This window comes from Hyperoodon ampullatus (genome assembly GCF_949752795.1).
Source record: "Hyperoodon ampullatus genome assembly, chromosome: X".
NCBI lineage: Eukaryota > Metazoa > Chordata > Mammalia > Artiodactyla > Ziphiidae > Hyperoodon > Hyperoodon ampullatus.
The window spans coordinates 30173448-30193567 of record NC_136913.1 but is presented as its reverse complement, the minus strand read 5'-3'; the positions used below and the strand labels follow the sequence as shown (position 1 = coordinate 30193567).

The 20120-nt window shown below is 34.4% G+C and overlaps 1 protein-coding gene across 3 annotated transcripts in view; it reads left to right on the top strand.

The window, feature by feature from the left end:
* The window catches only part of DMD (dystrophin), a gene marked incomplete at both ends in the record, with an annotated part of 2093893 nt that overhangs the window by 872394 nt on the left and 1201379 nt on the right, over positions 1-20120 (top strand). For all 3 annotated transcript variants that reach the window (XM_079728248.1, XM_079728247.1, XM_079728246.1), the window contains 2 exons: positions 1331-1483; positions 2356-2538. In XM_079728248.1, the coding sequence (XP_079584374.1) occupies positions 1331-1483; positions 2356-2538 (336 nt within the window). The remainder of the gene's footprint in view (positions 1-1330; positions 1484-2355; positions 2539-20120) is intronic.

Here is a 20120-nt window from a genome sequence, read left to right as displayed (position 1 = left end):
AGTTGTGTCACCAGTAAGGCACGGCTCAACTCTCATTCGCGTGGCTGTATCTTGGTACCTTTGAAAAAAGCAGCATTCCATCTGGCTCATCCCAGGCGTTTAATACCTCCACAGGAGCTTTAGAAATTCAACTAAAAATGTAAACTGGAGTAAATTTTACATCCTCAGTTTTAAGCAAAATGCAGAATGAAATCGAGATCATTTTTGAAAATATATGTTAAAAGTGATTAATGAAAATCTACTCCACTTGCCAAACCAATCTACCAAATTCAGTTGTTAATCTGCCAAGTGGCTTCAATTCTAGTCCTTATGAAATATTTCAAAGAAGGTAAAAACTTTCCAATGCAATGAATATTTCAGCAGTCCTTTGGTATTCATTATTTTCTTTGGCTCCAGCTATATCTGTACATGAAACCCTAATTGCTACTGCTCTGAAGAAATGAAAGCTGTATCCTGAGCTCTTACGTTCCCTTGTGTTATCGTAAAATAGCATTACAACAAATTCTATTAATCAGGGAAGACATTGGGTGGTCTTGTAAGGAGTAAGATGATAAACTTCCCCCCCTTTGTTGATTTAGTAAGCAGTCACCCTTATTTATCTCATCAGGTTTATTGGAAACCATGCACTTTCCCTTTTCTTTTCTAAATAATTTTATCATTTTGCATTTGAATTTGTTACGATGAGAAAAAGTTTGCCGTAACATTTAAATTGTCATTTTCATGTACACTCACAGGTATACATTTTTCACATTTGAATATATATAGCTTGAAGCAATTTATATGCTAACTAAGAACACTTTATATTTCTAATCACAAAATATTAATGGCCTATGAAACTATTTTATAGAGAGTTTTAAGATCATGAATGTAAGTTGCTTGGCTATATAAACTTAAAAATTTGAACCTAGGGCTGAAGATATCAATTTTAGAATTTTTACCGATTTTAAAATTCAAATAAAAACTCATTAAGTTTGTACAAGTATGTAGTTAACTCAGTTGAATGCACATATTAAATTATTTCACATACTCAACACGATAATTTAGTTGGCTCATTAAGAGTTAATTAAATGTGAAAAAATTTCTAAACAAGTTTGAACATGCTAAGAGAAAATACTTGAAGTGGGTTGTTCAGGTTTCTTAGCTTCATGTACATGGGTCCTGTCACATGAATACATAATTTAATCATCTATTTGTATGTTTAGCATTTAAATGTGAATTTAACTGAAACTGAACAAGAAGATGAGGGACCCAAATTATTTTTAAATGACTACAGCCAGAAGTGTAATATACTTATATATTGATATTTTAATAATATCTGCACCATGAACAGGATTTGAGGTCTCAAAGAAGAAAAAAGGCTCTAGAAATTTCTTACCAGTGGTATCAGTACAAGAGGCAGGCTGATGATCTCCTGAAATGCTTGGATGACCTTGAAAAAAAATTAGCCAGCCTACCTGAACCCAGAGATGAAAGGAAAATAAAGGTAATGTTGTTTTAGAATGTCAATCCCAGATTTTGTTGCTACAGTTTAATTTATTTAACTTAACCTGTATGGATCATTTTTGAAGTGTTGATGTTGTTTCCTCTATTAGTGTTCTCCCCGATTTGATGCATTTCTTTGTATTTTTTTTGTTTGTTTTAGTAAATGTATTGTATAAGTGTTTTTCAATTGACATAATGTTGAATGAATAAAATGTTTTATTCTTAGACAATGTAAAATGAATTAAGAAATGTCATATGTTTTCTGGTAAAATTGTAATTGACTCTGTGTATCTTTGTTCCAGATGAACAAATGACTTATCGGTATATGGACGACTTCTATCTCATGTTAGCACATTCATTTCATCAGAGCATCTTCACACATCAGTGTCAAATCTCTATAGATTTATTTGTTGCATATTGTCTGAAGATGTTTTTTCTGTTATTATTTTACACTCTTTATTTTGCTTCATTCTCTGTTGAGTTCCTCAAAACTCTCAAAAGGAAATAAATTACTTATTCACTTACCCTCTAAATTATATTCTATATGGATGGTCCCTAAGAAATAATGAGTAATCACTCCAATTTGGGTCAGCCCCAACACACTAGAGGAATTGAGAAGAAAGAAAACTGTTAGATCAATTTCAGTATTTTCTCAATTAGAATATCTAAAACTGAGCATTCAAAAGATAACTGAAATAATATTTGGATTCTTGGGTGAAGATGACAGTGATGGCTTCCATACTTGTAAATTATGAAAAGTGACAATAAAATGACAACAGCCTATGAAATTTCTGGGACAGGTATGTGCTGCTTATAGGTTGGTTAATGTGGTTAGCTAACTGCCCTGGGCCCTGTATTGGTTTTGCTCAATAGGAAATTGATCGTGAGTTGCAGAAGAAGAAAGAGGAGCTGAATGCAGTGCGTAGGCAAGCTGAGGGCTTGTCTGAGGATGGGGCAGCAATGGCAGTGGAGCCAACTCAGATCCAGCTCAGCAAGCGCTGGCGGGAAATTGAGAGCAAATTTGCTCAGTTTCGAAGACTCAACTTTGCACAAATTGTGAGTTGTTATTGGCAAACCTACATATGTGTTTGCAACCACTACTCTAATAACAGAGGCCTACTAACCAATAGAAAAAAATCTGGGTGCAATTTCAAAGTGCTAATATGCAATCTGAAAGTGAGTAGTTCCCCCTCACTTTGGGTTCTGCAACACTAGTGGTTAATTTTTCAGATTAAAAACATAATCCCTTAACAGATCATAGGAAACAGCCCCCTTATCAAAAATGAAAAATACATCTTAATTTCTTTTGCCACATCATTTTTTCATAACCTAGAAATGTGAATTTGTCAATTTATCATACATTTACTTTATTTCAGCATCTAATCCAAAAATATGTATTGCTTTCCTGAGACCATCCCATGCTAATTTTACTTTCTTAATGTATACATGGTAAATAATAAATCTTTTGTGAAACAACTTCTTATACCAACTTGCACAAGGCCTTGTTATCTCATTGACTTATAGAATAATAGCTTAGTCCTCATACCTCGCTTAGCTGCTCAATGGGTTAAAAGGCTTATTAGAAGGATTGTATGCCTAGTAAGATTGTTAATAATTGGTAGCAGGTTGAAAAATATCAAATATTGTTACTACTGAACTATTATAAGCCAAAAGGAAAAGAAACAACTGCTCTTCTTTCAAAAAACTGGATGGAAATTTTGTGATTCTCTCTTTAAAAATACAATTCATAATCGTAAGCTTGGTCTTTTTAGGTCTTTATCTGTAGTAGGGAATAAACCATAGGGATTTTCTAACGGGTACATTTTTGTTCCTATTCTGAGATATTGTAAAGTGAAGCAGAATGGTCACCACTCTGTCATTATGCAAAGACAGTGCTCCTCACAAAACCAGGGTCTGAAAGTCTGGAAACTGAGGCTTTGTAATTATGTTAGGTCGACTTACATGAAACAACAGATATTCAACCCTTTTTGACCTATGTTAATGACAGTTGCATTCGTTTCGACCCATAGGTGAGACTTTCTTGGGAATTTCTTCTGTGATGTTGTTGATTCCATTTAATACGGGGTAAATGTTTGAATATGTCTTAAACAATTAATATAACTTTATTTTATAAGCATATAATTTTGTTAATGTTGCTTATTAACCAAGGGAAAAAATACTGCATATTGTTACTTCTTTTAACGTGTTAGAAAAATCTATGAATACACTGTTTTCTAAGAAATCCAGTACCTTAAGATTTAATAGTAGCTGAATATTCTGAGAAATTGGAAGTAGTAATGTAAGGTATGTTGAAACTATATTACATTTAAAGTCCAATACTAGCTCATTGCACGTTTCAGCCTATTATCCTTCGTAGTAGATATTATGAGCATAATATGTCATAAATCACTCAAGCTTACACTAACAGAAAGCCTGTGTCTGTGGATGCAGAATGAATTGAAAGATTAAGGCAACCATAAAGAAAATTTAAGTAAAATATTCTTGCCTCGATTTAATACATCATTTAAGTCCTCCACTTTGAATTATCTTACTACTCACTATTTTCTCCATTCCAATTTCCACCGTATCTTGACACACCCAGGATTAATTTTTTTTACAACTTAGTCAAGGTAAGTTATTAACACTTTATAGTTAAATAGACACAGGATCAAAAATCTCCATAAACGACTCACTTAAAATGCCATTGTGTCCTTGCACATAATAGGTTCTAACAAATATTTGTAAAACGTAATAATGATTGGTGAAATAAAGTAAGGATAAGTGAACCAGTGTAGAATTTTTAAAATAAATTATAGTAAGATACTATAATATATTTTCTTCATAAAACATTTCTTCTTGATTTTATATCTGAAGGATCCAAAATTCAGAAGGTGCCTTGCTTGGGGAAAATATTTTTATGTTAACTTTTAATTTTCCATGATAATAGAAGCAATAACAATATGCATGAAGAATAATCCATTTAATATTACAATTATATTTAGCTTTGGATTTTTATTAGACCTGAAAGATGATATACATAGATAGACAGACAGACTGATGGATAGACAGATAAATCTAAGATGTATCTTTATATTCCACTGATTACTAATACATATTAAAAAACTGATTTCAGGGCCTCCCTGGTGGCGCAGTGGTTGAGAGTCCGCCTGCCGATGCAGGGGATACGGGTTCGTGCCCCGGTCTGGGAGGATCCCATATGCCGCGGAGCGGCTGGGCCCGTGAGCCATGGCTGCTGAGCCTGTGCATCCGGAGCCTGTGCTCCACAACGGGAGAGGCCACAACAGTGAGAGGCCCGCGTACCACAAAAAAAAAAAAAAAAAAAAAAAAAAAAAAAAAAAAAAAAAAAAAAAAAAAAACTGATTTCACATGTCCACTGGTTAGAGTCATCTTTCCCAATTAATCTAAGGTGAGGATATTTGAGATAGCCACAAGGAAACAGCTTAACTAAAAGTTATGTTTGGGGTAATCCTACAGTGGCTCTGATGTAGCACAGGTAGTCATAGCTTCACAATTTCTTTCCTCCTCTTCCATTCTCTTCCATTCTCTATTTCTTCCATCTTTCTTCTTCTCAAATGTCCCTTTTTATTTTCTCTGTATATAAACTCTAGACTTTCTTTGGACTCAGGGATTTTTCAGTTGATCTTTCATATCTTAGCAGTAGTAATTCAAGATGGTAGGCAGTACTATGAAGTGCTTAACATTTGAGAACTGAGTTTAAAATGAGAAATCAATTGTCTTTACTTTAGAGATAAAGACGCAGAAATGGACTAAGCAGTGTAAAATTAGTGTACTTCAGGGACTATGTCCAGGTCAGAGTTATATATGGCAATAGGTAAGCTCAGAAAAGCCATAGAACTTTGTCTCAGGGAGCCATGAAGCGTAGCCCCAGGCCAGGTAGGAGTGCAGACCAAATCAGAGAAGAGAATATCTGCAAATCATTGTCCTCAGGACAATCCTGGAGAGCAGAAAGAAGGGAAAACAGACTGGGAGAAAGCAGGTAAGATTTTCTCCAGGTATTGAGCATGTTGAAGCCCCCACCTTAGTTAGGAATACAAGACATTTCTAATGTAGTTCCTGTTGGCTTAGAAACCTGGCTGTTCAGTGAAGACCAAACAACGACTGTAAACTGAACATAAGGAATGTTTTCTGTAGGATGTTTTACAACAGCAGTGTGGTCTAGTAAAATAGACGACTCCCTGGGATGAACAGCCCTGATTGTGAATCCCATTGATTCCATCTGCTGGTTGTACGATCACCAGTCAGTCTCTCCCAGCCTGGTTTCCTCCATCTCTACCATGGGGATGAGGATGTTTGTGTTAATGAAATATATGTAAAATACCCGCTACATTATAGAGGTTAAGTGAATCAATTTTTTTCTTCCTCTTCCTGTATATAAGTTAACATTGGAAAGGAGACACATTATTTTAAAAATTTATAATATCTTTGTAGGTCATTAAGAGAATTAGGCTCGGTGGGTACCATAGATTTAAAATGTTATTGGGGCTTCCCTGGAGGCGCAGTGGTTGAGAATCCACCTGCCAATGCAGGGGACATGGGTTAGAGCCCTGGTCCAGGAAGATCCCACATGCCGCGGAGCAGCTAAGCCCGTGCGCCACAACTACTGAGCCTGTGCTCTAGAGCCCGTGAGCCACAACTGCTGAAGACCATGTGCCTGGAGCCCGTGCTCCGCAACAGGAGAAGCCACAGCAATGAGAAGCCCCGTGCACTGTAACGAAGAGTAGCCCCTGCTCACCGCAACTAGAGAAAGCCCCCTCGCAGCAACGAAGACCCAACGCACCCAAAAATAAATAAATAAAATAAATTTATAAAAAAATAAAATGTTATTAACAACAGATAGATCTATTTTGTTCAATGTAAATTACAAATTAGACTCCGTAATCTTTGGCCAGTAGTTTTGCTTAGAGTCACAAAATATTTGCAGGAAATTTCATACAAAGCTGGTGATTCTACCAATGAAGGCATAATTCTCCATAAACTTGGCAACAGAGCATTATCTAAATTATTTTCTATAGCAAGGTAAAGAAAAAGAGGAAAAAACATAAAGGCTTTGAAAATTTCTTAATAGAAAACTATGCATAATTTTATTAAGCTTAATTTTAGCATTAGACAGTTAACCTCAGAAATCCCAAGAAAATACAACCACAAAATTGCACAGTGAGGGTATATAACAACCCGGAGCTTATGTGAAACTCCTGAGCAAAATAAGCTCACAGACTAAAATTACAATGGATATAAAAAGATTCCTTTTGTGAGTGATGTTAACACAACAAAAAATAAAAGGAGTATACACACCTGAGGAAATTAGAGATAAGATAGTCAGTAAAGGACATGAAATTGTGTTTTTTAATGTTCAAAAAGATTTAGAAAATAAGGATGGAATGGAATTCTTACAATAGGAACAGGCCATTTTGAAGAGTGAATAGGAAACTTTGATAAAATAGAGTCTAGAAATTAACATATAATTATTGAAATAATAAACAACTTTTTAATGGTGGATTCATTATAGAATAAAAAAGAATATATTACTTGAAAGATGATGAGGAAAATTTTGCTTTGCTGAAAATACTGAAAGATGGAGAGGATAGAATAAAAAGCTCAAACATATGCCTAAAAAGAGTGGAGACCCTGAGGAAGAGACATTATTTTATATAAATGACTGACATTTAACAAAATCGAATAAGTCTCCATTTACATGAGTCCTCAAATTTAATAAAGCTCAATTTACATGAGTCCTCAAACTGAATAAAGCTCAAACAGTATGTAATAAATAAAAACAAGTTCACACCTAGCAAGGTCTGCATGAAACCCAGAACATCAACGATCAGGAAGATCATCATAAAAGCTACCAAGGACTAAAGGCAGAAACTGCTGTAGGCTGGCTGACTTTTCCTCAACAATAGATGTTAGAAGAAAATGGAATAATATCTTCAATGTGCAAGGCAAATGTTCAAAAGAATTCTTCCAACTGTGATTCAAGAATGAAGACAAGATATTTTCAGATATACAAATATTTTCAGATAAAGGAACACTAAGAGAATACATTACCTAAGATTCTTGCAGAAAGAAGTACTAAACAATGTGCTAGTGTAAAAAGGAAAATGGAGCCGGAGAGAAGGAGCAAGCTATATAAAGGTATATAAAATGATTTTCTATATATAAAAAAAGGGAAAAAATTATCTTGTAATTAGTTACTAAAATTGTGGCAATTTCTGCAAAGGAAAACATTGAGTGCTATGAGAGTATAAAAGTGATTTGATCTTACAGCAAGGAGAATACAGTAAATAAAAAGCTTGTTCTAGAAGGTAGCAGCAAATATAAGGCTTGTGCCTAATGTGTTCAATGTGAATCATTGCCAACTATCATGTTTCTAGGAGGCAAAAAAAAATGTAGTAAACCTTTGGAATAGGCATACATGCATGACCTGTCCCAGGAAGGGAAGCAAAAAAAAAAAATACAAAATACAAAAATACATCTTAGTGGAAGAAGGAAAAGCAATGTCCCTTTTCTAAATACGACAACTCCATTTACCCTGGATATCCCATGGCTTCAAATACCAAGTAAATAATACTGATATTCAACATTTTACATCCAACAACTTCTTATTCAACTTCTTATTTTAGATGCCTAACACGTATCTCAAACATAAGATAGCCAAGTCGAGAATAATTAATTTTCTCTCCTACATAAATTGGCTGCTACCAAGCTCTCCAGGTGTTAGTAAATTGCCCTTTCACCTAGGTCCAAAGCCTAGGCATCATCCATGATTCCTCTTTGCTCTTATATCATGCATGGAATTCACTTCAAATTCTGTTGGCTCTACCTGCAAAATACATTTTTAATTGGACCACTCCTCAGTACCTTTATTGGAGAAACCTTAGCATATTATCTTTCATCTTGATTACTTCAGCAGCATCTAATCCTTGCTTCCAATATTTTCCCACGTACACTACAGTCTCCTTAGTGAAGCCAGAGAATTCCTAAAGCTTATGTGAGATTCTCTCAAGCCCCTGCTGCTCACTACCCTTTTAATGAAATTTTACGAGCTTCTACATAGTTTGGTTCCTGCCTCTCATACCTATATTAACTCCAGCTTTATCTCCCTTTTTGCCATTCTCCTGTCATAGAGGCATAAAAGTTTATCCTCCATACTTAAACACACAGCATCATTTCCACCTCAGGACCTTTGTACATATTGTTTCTTCATGGAATATTTTCCACATAGACTTTTACATGGGTACTATAACTTACTTAGCCATCTTTTCATTTAGAAACAATGAACGTTTAGTGGAACTTTGATGTAGAATCTAGACAGGTAATACTTAATAGGTATTTTTTCTATTTTAAAAATATTTTATACTCCTTATAATTATACATGCCAACTGGGAGTTTAAGACACCTCTTCAGAACGGCAGATTTTAGTACAGTTACTTCTGGAAGTGTGTATACTGAGAAAAGACAAAGTTCTTGAAACTTAACACTGAGGTAGTAAAGAGGGAATATGAGGATGATTATAACAACGTATTGCAAAGGATAGCTTTTACTACATCAGAGTAAATTGTAGTCAGGTATTTTAACATTAAAAGTACACATTGTCAAAATATAGAACTTCTTGAAAAGTTGATAGAAAATTGTTAGATTTATTTAAATGCCACAAGAAATGCATTATACAAGTTAGTCCTTAAGTGAATAATTTGTAAAATGAAAACACTTTTATAGTGTAAACATTCCTCTACTAACTTTTAAAAATTGTTTGAATTTGAATAGAACTTTACATTTACAAAATGTTTTCATATGTATCTAGTTTGTTCCCACCAATAACCCTCTCGAGTAAGTATTATTTTCATTGTCATTTTCCAGAAAGGAAAATTAATCTAAATAAAGTTAAGGAGATTGTCCAAGGGCACATGTAAGAAATGGAAGACACCTAACTTGAACTTAGTGCTTCCCAAGATACAGTGAGAGCTATTCAAAAGAAAGAAAAGATATCTAGCGGCCAAGTAAGTTTGAGAAACACTGGATTAAGCAAAGTTTCCTTAGTTTAGAATTTTACAGGGCTTTTGATATGCAAATGTGATTATGAATTTCTATGAGGGGAATGGATTCTGCAGACTTTCACATCTGGATAGTTGCAGTACAAAGGGGGAAATTTCATTTCAGTTTTATGATAGTATTCCTGTTTGAGTGATTGTGAAGAACTAATGTTCTTCAGAAAAAAAATTGGGAAAAACATCACTTTATCATTATGCTTTTGTTATTTAGGATTTTCTTAAAATGAAGCAGAGATGTACAAAAAAGTAATCACAAAGCTGCTTGCCATCACCTTATGTAAAATAATGTCTGAACCTAGATTTGATTCTGCACTACTCATTTTTTGTACATTTGCTTCTATCACATAATGATAACCATTTAATGTTGAGACCAAAATAAAGGGGAAACATACTTTTTGAACAATTGCTACATAGAATTTTTCTTTGCCTTGAAGTAACAACAAAGACCATCAGCTGCCAGTGCAAGATCCTTAGAGAGTTTGGTAACATAAATAATTTTCTTATTTAGAGACAGAGTGCCCTTTAGTAAACAGAGTTGTGAATATAAAAGACTAATAATGGTTGCTAGGGAAATGGACCAGGAGGTAGCTACTTATAAAATTTTCCTCCTGTGAGCTTCAATTTTGTAATTAACATATCACAAGAGTTAAGAAAAAAGAGATAAATCAAGACTCTATGTTTCTCTAGACTGTTGTGACCATAATAGTTACTGCCATTTCTATAGTAATTTTTTTTCTGGTGTCTAGTTTATGTAAGAGAATCAGTTTAATGGTTGTTTAGTAAATAGAGTATGTTAAGCTAGAATCAACTTCCAGGAAGATAACAGTCTGATTGATTTCCTCACCCCTCATTTCAAATGTATGGAAATTCTAGATAAAATATAATTTTAAGACAATTTAGCTGAGCTTAAAATATGTGATGGAACCTCCCTTCTTCCTAGTTGCCATAAATGAGCACATCATCTCATGTGATACTGAGCCTGGATTGAGGGCCTCATGGTTAGGAGAAAGGTTTAAAGGCTTTTAGTAGAAAATATGTAGCGTTATAAAACATCTGCTAGAGATGTAAATGGAAACCCTGTCTAAATGTTGAATCTTCAAGAGCTTCCCTTGACAAGTAGAGGGGGAATAGATAAATCCAGCTCCCAAGGCCAGTTCACCTGGCAAGGATTCTGACTGGAGAAACAAATTTGTGAAAGTTATTTCTGAGTTGTGGGGAATCTGAATTTTGACACCGACCACAAGCCTCTAGACTCCTGAACTGAGAAATTAATATAAAATTGTTCCCAGGTTGGTGAAATCCTTAGAGTCTTCTCACAGAATCATACAATAAATCACTCTTTTAGGAGTGTCCCACAGACACACGAACACTGAAGATTGGTTCACAACAAACTATTAGAACCCATATGAAGAAATAATATATTTTTACTTAGAGTTATCTAACATAACAATCAAGAGAATTAATGCTTCATGAACTTAAAATAATAGAAAACTACTGCACGCTCTAAAGTAAATATGTCGAAAATAAAATAGAGATCAAGGCATAAAATAAACTTTAATTTATAAAAATACTGACACATTTATGATGATAACACATTGAATAACACTTCTGGAAACCAAAAGCTAGTCATAGAAATAAAAAAAAAAATAAGAGTGTGTGTTAAACACCTAATTAAACAAACATGAGAAAATTAGAAAGTCATTATGATAAAATTATCAGAATATACCACATAAACATAAAAAAATATGAAAATATGAAAGATTGAGAGAACAGAATAATAAGTTTTATGTCTAATATAATTGCAAAAGAAAATGACAGATTATGCAGGACACAATATTTGAGGAAAAATGACTAAAAATTTCCCAGATCATAAGAAAGGCATGAACCCACAAATAGAATAAACACATTGGTGTCCCAACCAAGATTAATTAAAATAAATCTATGAAAACATAAAGGATATATAAATACCTTATAAAAGACCCAGGACATGTACATATGTGAGCAGGAGAGGCTTATTTAACTGAAGGTTCTGATAATCAGTAAAAAAAATCTCCAAATTTCTATTGTATTGCTATTGCAAAATCAAGACTAGGCCACTGTTTATAAAGTGGATTCCACTCATGTTAGAAAAACTGATATTTTGTAATACCTCTTATGCTTGGAATAAGAAAACCTAGGATTATATCCTGCATCTCTCATTACCTGTGCAAATTGGACTAAATATTTGAGCCTCTGGATAAAGTTAATAACTCCTTTCTTATAGAATTAAGAGAGATAATCAACGACCAAAAATGTTGAAGTTCTAAAATATTTTTTATTAAGGTCACTGGTTTGAAGGACAACATGCAGAAGTTTCGGTGTCCAGAGTTCACACTGCTAAGTGTCCTGAGAAACCGAAAGCCAGAAACTTAAGGTATTCTGAGTTGGTAGTGTCCCATGTACCTAACAGAAGCAGATACAAATACATTCTAGTTTGACACTGCTTAAATCCAGACTTTAAATAATTCCCACAGATAAAGTTCTAAGAACATGCTTGTAGAATTAAAATGGCAGTTCCAATGAGGAAAAAAGCAGTAGAATCCAACTCCTAAAGACAGAAGATAATGAATTAATCAGGTACAAAATGTAAAGTAAGCATGTTTAACTTTTTTAGAGTAGTAAAAGTTTGCATCAAAAGTATGAATTAAGGACCAGAGATAATAAGATAATGACCAAGGAATTTTGAAAAGAATCAAATAGAACTTCAAGAAATTGAAAAATATAATAATTGAAATTAATAATTCATTGGACAAGTTAAGCATCAAATTAGATATAACAGAAATGAGAATTAGAAAATTGGAAGATAGATAAAATAAATTACCTAACATGCATAGAGACCAAAATATTAAAAAAATAAAAAATTCAAAAGAAAGGATAAGAAAGGTAGAGAGAGAGAATGTCAAATATACAAGGAAAGCATGGAGTAAAAGTACAAAAGGCACTATTTGAAGTGATAATTGCTTAGGGTTTTCAAAAATTAGTGAAAGTTCCAGTAGTCAGGTTGAAAATAAGTAAATATCAAGCTGTTTTCCTTTTTCATAAGGAAAGAAATACACCCATATACCATCATAATGAAGCTGATAAATTCCAAAGCCAAAGAGAGACAGCTTACCTAGAAAGTAATGACATGTATAATGACAGCTGATTTTAGAGCAATGATAAAAGCCAGAAAGTGATAAAATAATGTCTTCAAAAATGATGAAAGAAAAACCAGCTATGATTCTAGAATTGTATACTCATAGGAACTCTCGTTCTTTCAAGAGTAACATTGGGGCTTCCCTGGTGGTGCAGTGGTTGAGAGTCCGCCTGCCAATGCAGGGGACACGGGTTTGTGTCCCAGTCTGGGAAGATCCCACATGCCACGGAGTGGCTGGGCCCGTGAGCCATGGCTGCTGATCCTGCAGGTCCGGAGCCTGTGCTCCACAACGGGAGAGGCCACAGCAGTGAGAGGTCCGCGTACCGCAAAAAAAAAAAAAAAAAAAAAAAAAAAAAAAGAGTAACATTGAAATAAAGATCTTTTCGGGCAAACAAAAACTGAGAGAGATAACCAGTGAGAAAGTCTCACTGAAGGATCCTCAGGGTTTTTTTCGTTGGTTGGTTGGTTGGTTGGTTGGGTTTGCTTTTTGTTTTGGGGGTTTTTGTTTTGTTTTGTTTTTGGAATTAGCCACTGTTAATGTATATTCAGTTATCAGTCTATACATCTTCATGTTGTGTTAAGATAATTTTATATCCTGGACTTTCACTAAATATTATATCATATGTCTTTTTCTATGTTAGTAAAATGAAGTTCTGGAAAAATTTTTAGAGCCTACATAATATTCCACGGCATGTATGCACCTCAGGGTTGGTTTGTAAACAGAAGGAGAATAACCTTAGATGGATAATTTAAGATGCAAGGGAGAATGATGAGCAAAGAAAATGCTAAACCAAGACAAAAGCCTGAAGAAATATTTCCTATATATAAATTTGTGTAAATTATGTACTAAAGTACAAAATAGGACTAAAATACTGGACATCAATGACATATAGTATAGAAGGAAATTGGTTGGACTTCCTCACCTCGTTTACCTCCTTTCTGGATGTTCCTTCTCAGACTCCATTGGTGGTGCCTCCTTCTCTCCTGTAATGTGGACATGCCTCAGTACTCAGTCCTTGGACATTTTCCACTTTCTATCTATACTCCCTGTCTTGCTTTTTTCATCCAGTCTCGTGACTTTAATACCAGGTTATAAGTTCATGACCACAACATTTTTTTTTTTTTGAGTACATGGGCCTCTCACTGTTGTGGCCTCTCCCATTGCGGAGCACAGGCTCCGGATGCGCAGGCTCAGCAGCCATGGCTCACGGGCCCAGCCGCTCTGCGGCATGTGGGATCCTCCCAGACCGGGGCACGAACCCATGTCCCCTGCATCGGCAGGCAGACTCTCAACCACTGCGCCACCAGGGAAGCCCCATGACCACAACATTTTTATAAACAGACCACTGTTCTCCCCTGAACAATAGTGGCAACACTGCCCTTTCAAAATTTGGGGTACCCTTGCTTTCCTTTACCTATTCTCAACACAATAAACAGAGACATCATTTGAAAATATAAATCAGGTGTGCTTTATGTGATGAAAATGCTCTGATGGATTCCAATCTATTTTAGAGTAAAATCCAAAATCCTTACATGAGTTTTAAAGGATATATGACTTTGGCCCCTATTAGCTCTCTGGAGTTATCTCTTAGTACTTTACCTCTTATCCCCTCTGCTCTACCTACATTGACCTCTTCACTCTTCCTTGAACATATCAGGCAGAACCCCTTTGCACTGTATGTCCTAAGCCTAAAACTCTGTACCCCCAGTTGTCTATATGACCCCTTCAGTCTGCCTTCAAGTCTTTATTCGAAAGTGTTCTTCTTGGTGACACACTTCATCGACCCCTTCCCCATTTATTATTCTCCATAAAATGCATTACCAGGAATGTTATAAATATTTTCACTCTTTATTTTATTATCTATCTCCCTCCCTATGATGAAAGCTCCAAAAATGCAGGGATTTTCATCTTTTTTTCATTTCTTTTCTCTTCTTTTTTTTTTTTTTTTGCTGCTGTGTCCTCAGAACCAAAAGAAGTGACTAGCAAGTAGTAGGTACATAGTATATATTTGTTGAATGAATGAATGAATCAATCAATCAATCAATCAATGATGAATAAAATCATTCTAAGATCCTCTTAATGCTCAGGAGACCGTGCAAAATTCATTGTGCATGCTGATAATTTTAGAGTAACTATTAACCTGATAAAGAGTATAAAATTTTTGAAGTAGAGAAAAAATAAACATATAAACTATCAAAATAAAATAATCCAAACAGGAAACTGAGGCTTAAGAATACTAGTTAAATTGGCCAAGGAGAGTAAGCCACTACATTAACACAGGACTTTGATTTTTCTGCATCTCTCCAGACCAAAGCCATTACTGTGTATGAAATAAGGTGTCAATTGCAAGTTAATATTCTTGTAAGTTGAAACAAATTCACCATTTTATAAATAAGAGTTATACAATGTAGTACCTCAGAAATATTACCTCAAGTGATACTCTAAATAGCACAATAAATTAAAAATATTAATATAAATGTGTTAAATTAGACTCATGGCTTATATTAACATGCACAGTTATTGTATAGTTAGGTTATGTCTATGTTAGGTACGTAATTTTATATGTTATTTATCTTCTGAATTAAAGTTACAGTAAAGAACTATAGTCACAATTCAATTTGATGTCAAATATATAAACTTTAAAATAACATTACCTTTCTTATAGTAATATACTGTATTAAATTTTTCTATGGGAAATTTAGCACAATCTTCTGGAGATATTATTGATGGTAAATATATTAATAATGATAGATTTTCCGTGAATGTTAGATACAAACACAAAATTGAGTCTGATGCATTATTGGAAGGTGCAGTTTTATTACGTAATTTTATTAGTAAAATTAGAATAAATATACATCATTTTTGGTATCAGACAAAGTAACTTATTTCACTAAAATTAATATTCTCTTTCTTGGAATGACACTATTTGAAACATGATTTTATTTGCTAGAACTATTTTGGAACAATCTGTTACAATTGTGATTAAAAACATTAAGCAGGGCTTCCCTGGTGGCGCAGTGGTTGAGAGTCCGCCTGCCGATGCAGGGGACACGGGTTCGTGCCCCGGTCTGGGAAGGTCCCACATGCCGCGGAGCGGCTGGGCCCGTGAGCCATGGCTCCTGAGCCTGCGCGTCCGGAGCCTGTGCTCTGCAACGGGAGAGGCCACAACAGTGAGAGGCCCACATAACACAAAAAAAAAATAAAATAAAATAAAAACATTAAGCAAAGCTTATCTTTTCTTAGTCTATTGGAAATTATTATGAATATCAGTTATTTTGTTGTATGATAACAGATTTTCTGAGGCCAGTTGAGGCATGCAAGTCTAGATTTTTACAAAAAAGTATCTCTAGTCCTTATAACAACCTAAACAGACTAAAATTTGTCAAGCAACTTCCCTGAGTTCCCATAAAATTAAGAACAAGGATTCCAACATCAAGGTATAGTTATAATTATTAAATTAACAGAGATCTGTCGATGTTGTCCTTTTTAGGCGAGGTATTGTTTTATTATATTGGTTTCTTTTTATAATTTGTTTTTAATGAGAACCCCCTAATAATGACAAGGGTTCAGGAAAATTAGAATTCCATACACTTACTGGGAGTCAATAAAGAAACAAGTTTTATTTTGGATACATTGAATTGGTATTTCTTTCATTCAATAAACATTTATCTAGTGCCTCTCATGTGCCAGACAACACAAAACGTGAAAGAACATTGGTGAATCCATAGCAATCATACAAAAGACGTGATATTTGATAAATATAACTCATACAATGAAAAGGAAAAAAAGTACAAGAATTTATACACAGCAATTTGACCTCCGTTTGCAACATAACAATAAAAAGTGTAATTTTCGCCAATCTAAATTTGCTTTCAAAATATGGAACACCAGCTGGAAGGGAGCTCAGATGGCTTCTGCAGTGGGGTTGGTAATATCCTTCTGAGCATGCCCACAACAACTGGTTGAAATAATTGAATCACTCGCACCATCTGTGAATCATTCTGATTCTTCAGTGATTACTTAAGACTCTCATTGTATGGAACATATTCTTAGAACACATGAATAAAATTAATTCAAGTGTATAGCTTTCCTAACTTTGATTTTCATGAAATTAAAAAAAGAGTTACAATGTTTTCAAGTTTGCTAAGTTACCAGATATTTCTTCTGCCCTTTTTAATGAGCCAATGGCTTTTGAAACCTTAAAGTGTGTTTGAAATTTAGTTTTATTCTTACTGATACAAATGCATTTATTCACAGAGACTTCATTTACAACATAATTTTGCTTAAAAATTCTGTAATTTCTACCCTTTTATTTCTTTAATCTCTGAGTGTAATACTCAATAAGTAATAGCTATCTACTAGAGAACTAAATGAAAGTCCAAGCTGATTGCATTCTCAAATTTAACACCATATGCTATAATCATGAGCAATTTTTTTAACATTTTATTTTATATTGGAGTATAGTTGATTAACTATACTTGTGTTAGTTTCAGGTGTACAGCAAAGTGATTCAGTTATGCATATACATGTATCTATTCTTTTTCAAATTCTTTTCCCACTTAGGTTGTTACATAATATTGAGCAGAGTTCCCTGTGCTATACAGTAGGTCCTTGTTGGTTATCCATTTAAAATATAGCATTTTAAATATAGTAGTACATGTCGTGGTGACTAATCCATGGATAAAAGGTGCATGGCTAAAATGAAAAACAAGAGTCCATATCTGTGCAAATTTAAGATGTTTAAATTAATTCATAACTTAGAGGCATTATTAGCTAGATAGCTGGAGAGCAATACACGGGCACTTTTGCCAAGATAAATCAACTGAGAAGTTTTCCAGGAGATCCATGCAAATAGTTTCCATAATAGTTACTACATTTTTATCTAATAGAATGTCTGGGTGGCAAAATATAAATAAATGAATTACTTAAGAAATACAATAATCTGTAATGTTTACAACTCCCTTTATGATCTATACAAAATTCAATTTCTGTACTGCGATTAGGATCTACACTATCATAAATATACATGAAACATATGAATATCATTCACACTGCATTTTAGTTGCTAGCCACATATATAGACACATGTCACTGTTTTCTGTGGGGAAAATTATTTTGAGAGATCTCTACCCTTTCATATATTGGCTTCCCTAATGGACAACAGCCTAGTTAATGTATTGCCACAAAGACCTCCTCTTCTTCAAACTTGTCAAAATGCTTTCCACTTCAGAGTCTTTGCAATCGTACTTCCCTTTTCTTGTGACTTTCTTTTTTTAATTTTTTAATTTTATTATTTTTTATACAGCAGGTTCTTATTAGTCATCAATTTTACTCACATCAGTGTATACGTGTCAATCCCAATCGCCCAATTCATCCCACCACCACCCCACCACCACCACTGCTTTCCCCCCCCTTGGTGTCCATATGTTTGTTCTCTACATCTGTGTCTCAATTTCTGCCCGGCACCCCGGTTCATCTGTACCATTTTTCTAGGTTCCACATATATGCATTAATATACGATATTTGTTTTTCTCTTTCTGACTTACTTCACTCTGTATGACAGTCTGTAGATCCATCCACATCTCAACAAATGACCCAATTTCGTTCTTTATTATGGCTGAGTAATATTCCATTGCATATATGTACCACATCTTCTTTATCCAGTCGTCTGTCGATGGGCATTTAGGTTGCTTCCATGACCTGGCTATTGTAAATAGTGCTGAAGTGAACATTAGGGTGGATGTGTCTTTTTGAATTATGGTTTTCTCTGGGTATATGCCCAGTAGTGAGATTGCTGGGTCATATGGTAATTCTACTTTTAGTTTTTTCAGGAACCTCCATACTGTTCTCCGTAGTGGCTGTATCAATTTACATTCCCACCAAAAGGGCAAGAGTGTTCCCTTTTCTCCGCACCCTCTCCAGCATTTGTTGTTTATAGATTTTCCAATCATGCCCATTCTAACTGGTGTGAGATGGTACCTCATTGTAGTTTTGATTTGCATTCCTCTAATAATTAGTGGTGCTGAGCAGCTTTTCATGTGCTTCTTGGCCATCTGTATGTCTTCTTTGGAGAAATGTCTATTTAGGTCTTCTGCCCATTTTTGGATTGGGTTCTTTGTTTTTTTAATATTGAGCTGCATGAGCAGTTTATATATTTTGGAGATTAATCCTTTGTATGTTGATTCATTTGCAAATATTTTCTCCCATTCTGAGGGTTGTCTTTTTGTCTTGTTTGTAGTTTCCTTTGCTTTTCAAAAGCTTTGAAGTTTCATTAGGTCCCATTTGTTTATTTTGGTTTTTATTTCCATTACTCTAGGAGGTGGATCAAAAAAGATGTTGCTGTGATTTATGTCAAAGAGTGTTCTTCCTATGTTTTCCTCTAAGAGTTTTATAGTGTCTGGTCTTACATGTAGGTCTCTAATCCATTTTGAGTTTATTTTTGTATATGGTGTTAGGGAGTGTTCTAATTTCATTCTTTTCCATGTAGCTGTCCAGTTTTCCCAGCACCACTTATTGAAGAGACTGTCTTTTCTCCATTGTATATCTTTGCCTCCTTTGTCATAGATGAGTTGCCATAGCTGTGTGGGTTTATCTCTGGGCTTTCTGTCTTGTTCAATTGATCTATGTTTCTGTTTTGTGCCAGTACCATATTGTCTTAATTACTATAGCTTTGTAGTATAGTCTGAAGTCAGGAAGTCTGATTCCTCCACCTCTGTTTTTTTCCCTCAATACTGCTTTGGCTATTTGGGGTCTTTTGTGTCTCCATACAAATTTTAAGACTTTTTGTTCTAGTTCTGTAAAAAATGCCATTGGTAATTTGATAGGGATTGCATTGAATCTGTAGATTGCTTTGGGTAGTATAGTCATTTTCACAATATTGATTTTTCCAATCCAAGAACATGGCATATCTCTCCATCTGTTTGTATCACCTTTAATTTCTTTCATCAGTGTCTTATAGTTTTCTGTGTACAGGTCTTTTGTCTCCCTAGGTAGGTTTATTCCTAGGTATTTTATTCTTTTTGTTGCAGTGGTAAATGGGAGTGTTTCCTTAATTTCTCTTTCAGATTTTTCATCATTAGTGTATAGGAATGCAAGAGATTTCTGTGCATTAATCTTGTATCCTGCAACTTTACCAAATTCATTGATTAGCTCTAGTAGTTTTCTGGTGGCATCTTTAGGATTCTCTGTGTATAGTATCATGTCATCTGCAAACAGTGACAGTTTTACTTCTTCTTTTCCAATTTGTATTCCTTTTATTTCTTTTTCTTCTCTGATTGCCGTGGCTAGGACTTCCAAAACTATGTTGAATAATAGTGGTGAGAGTGGACATCCTTGTTTTGTTCCTGATCTTAGAGGAAATGCTTTCAGTTTT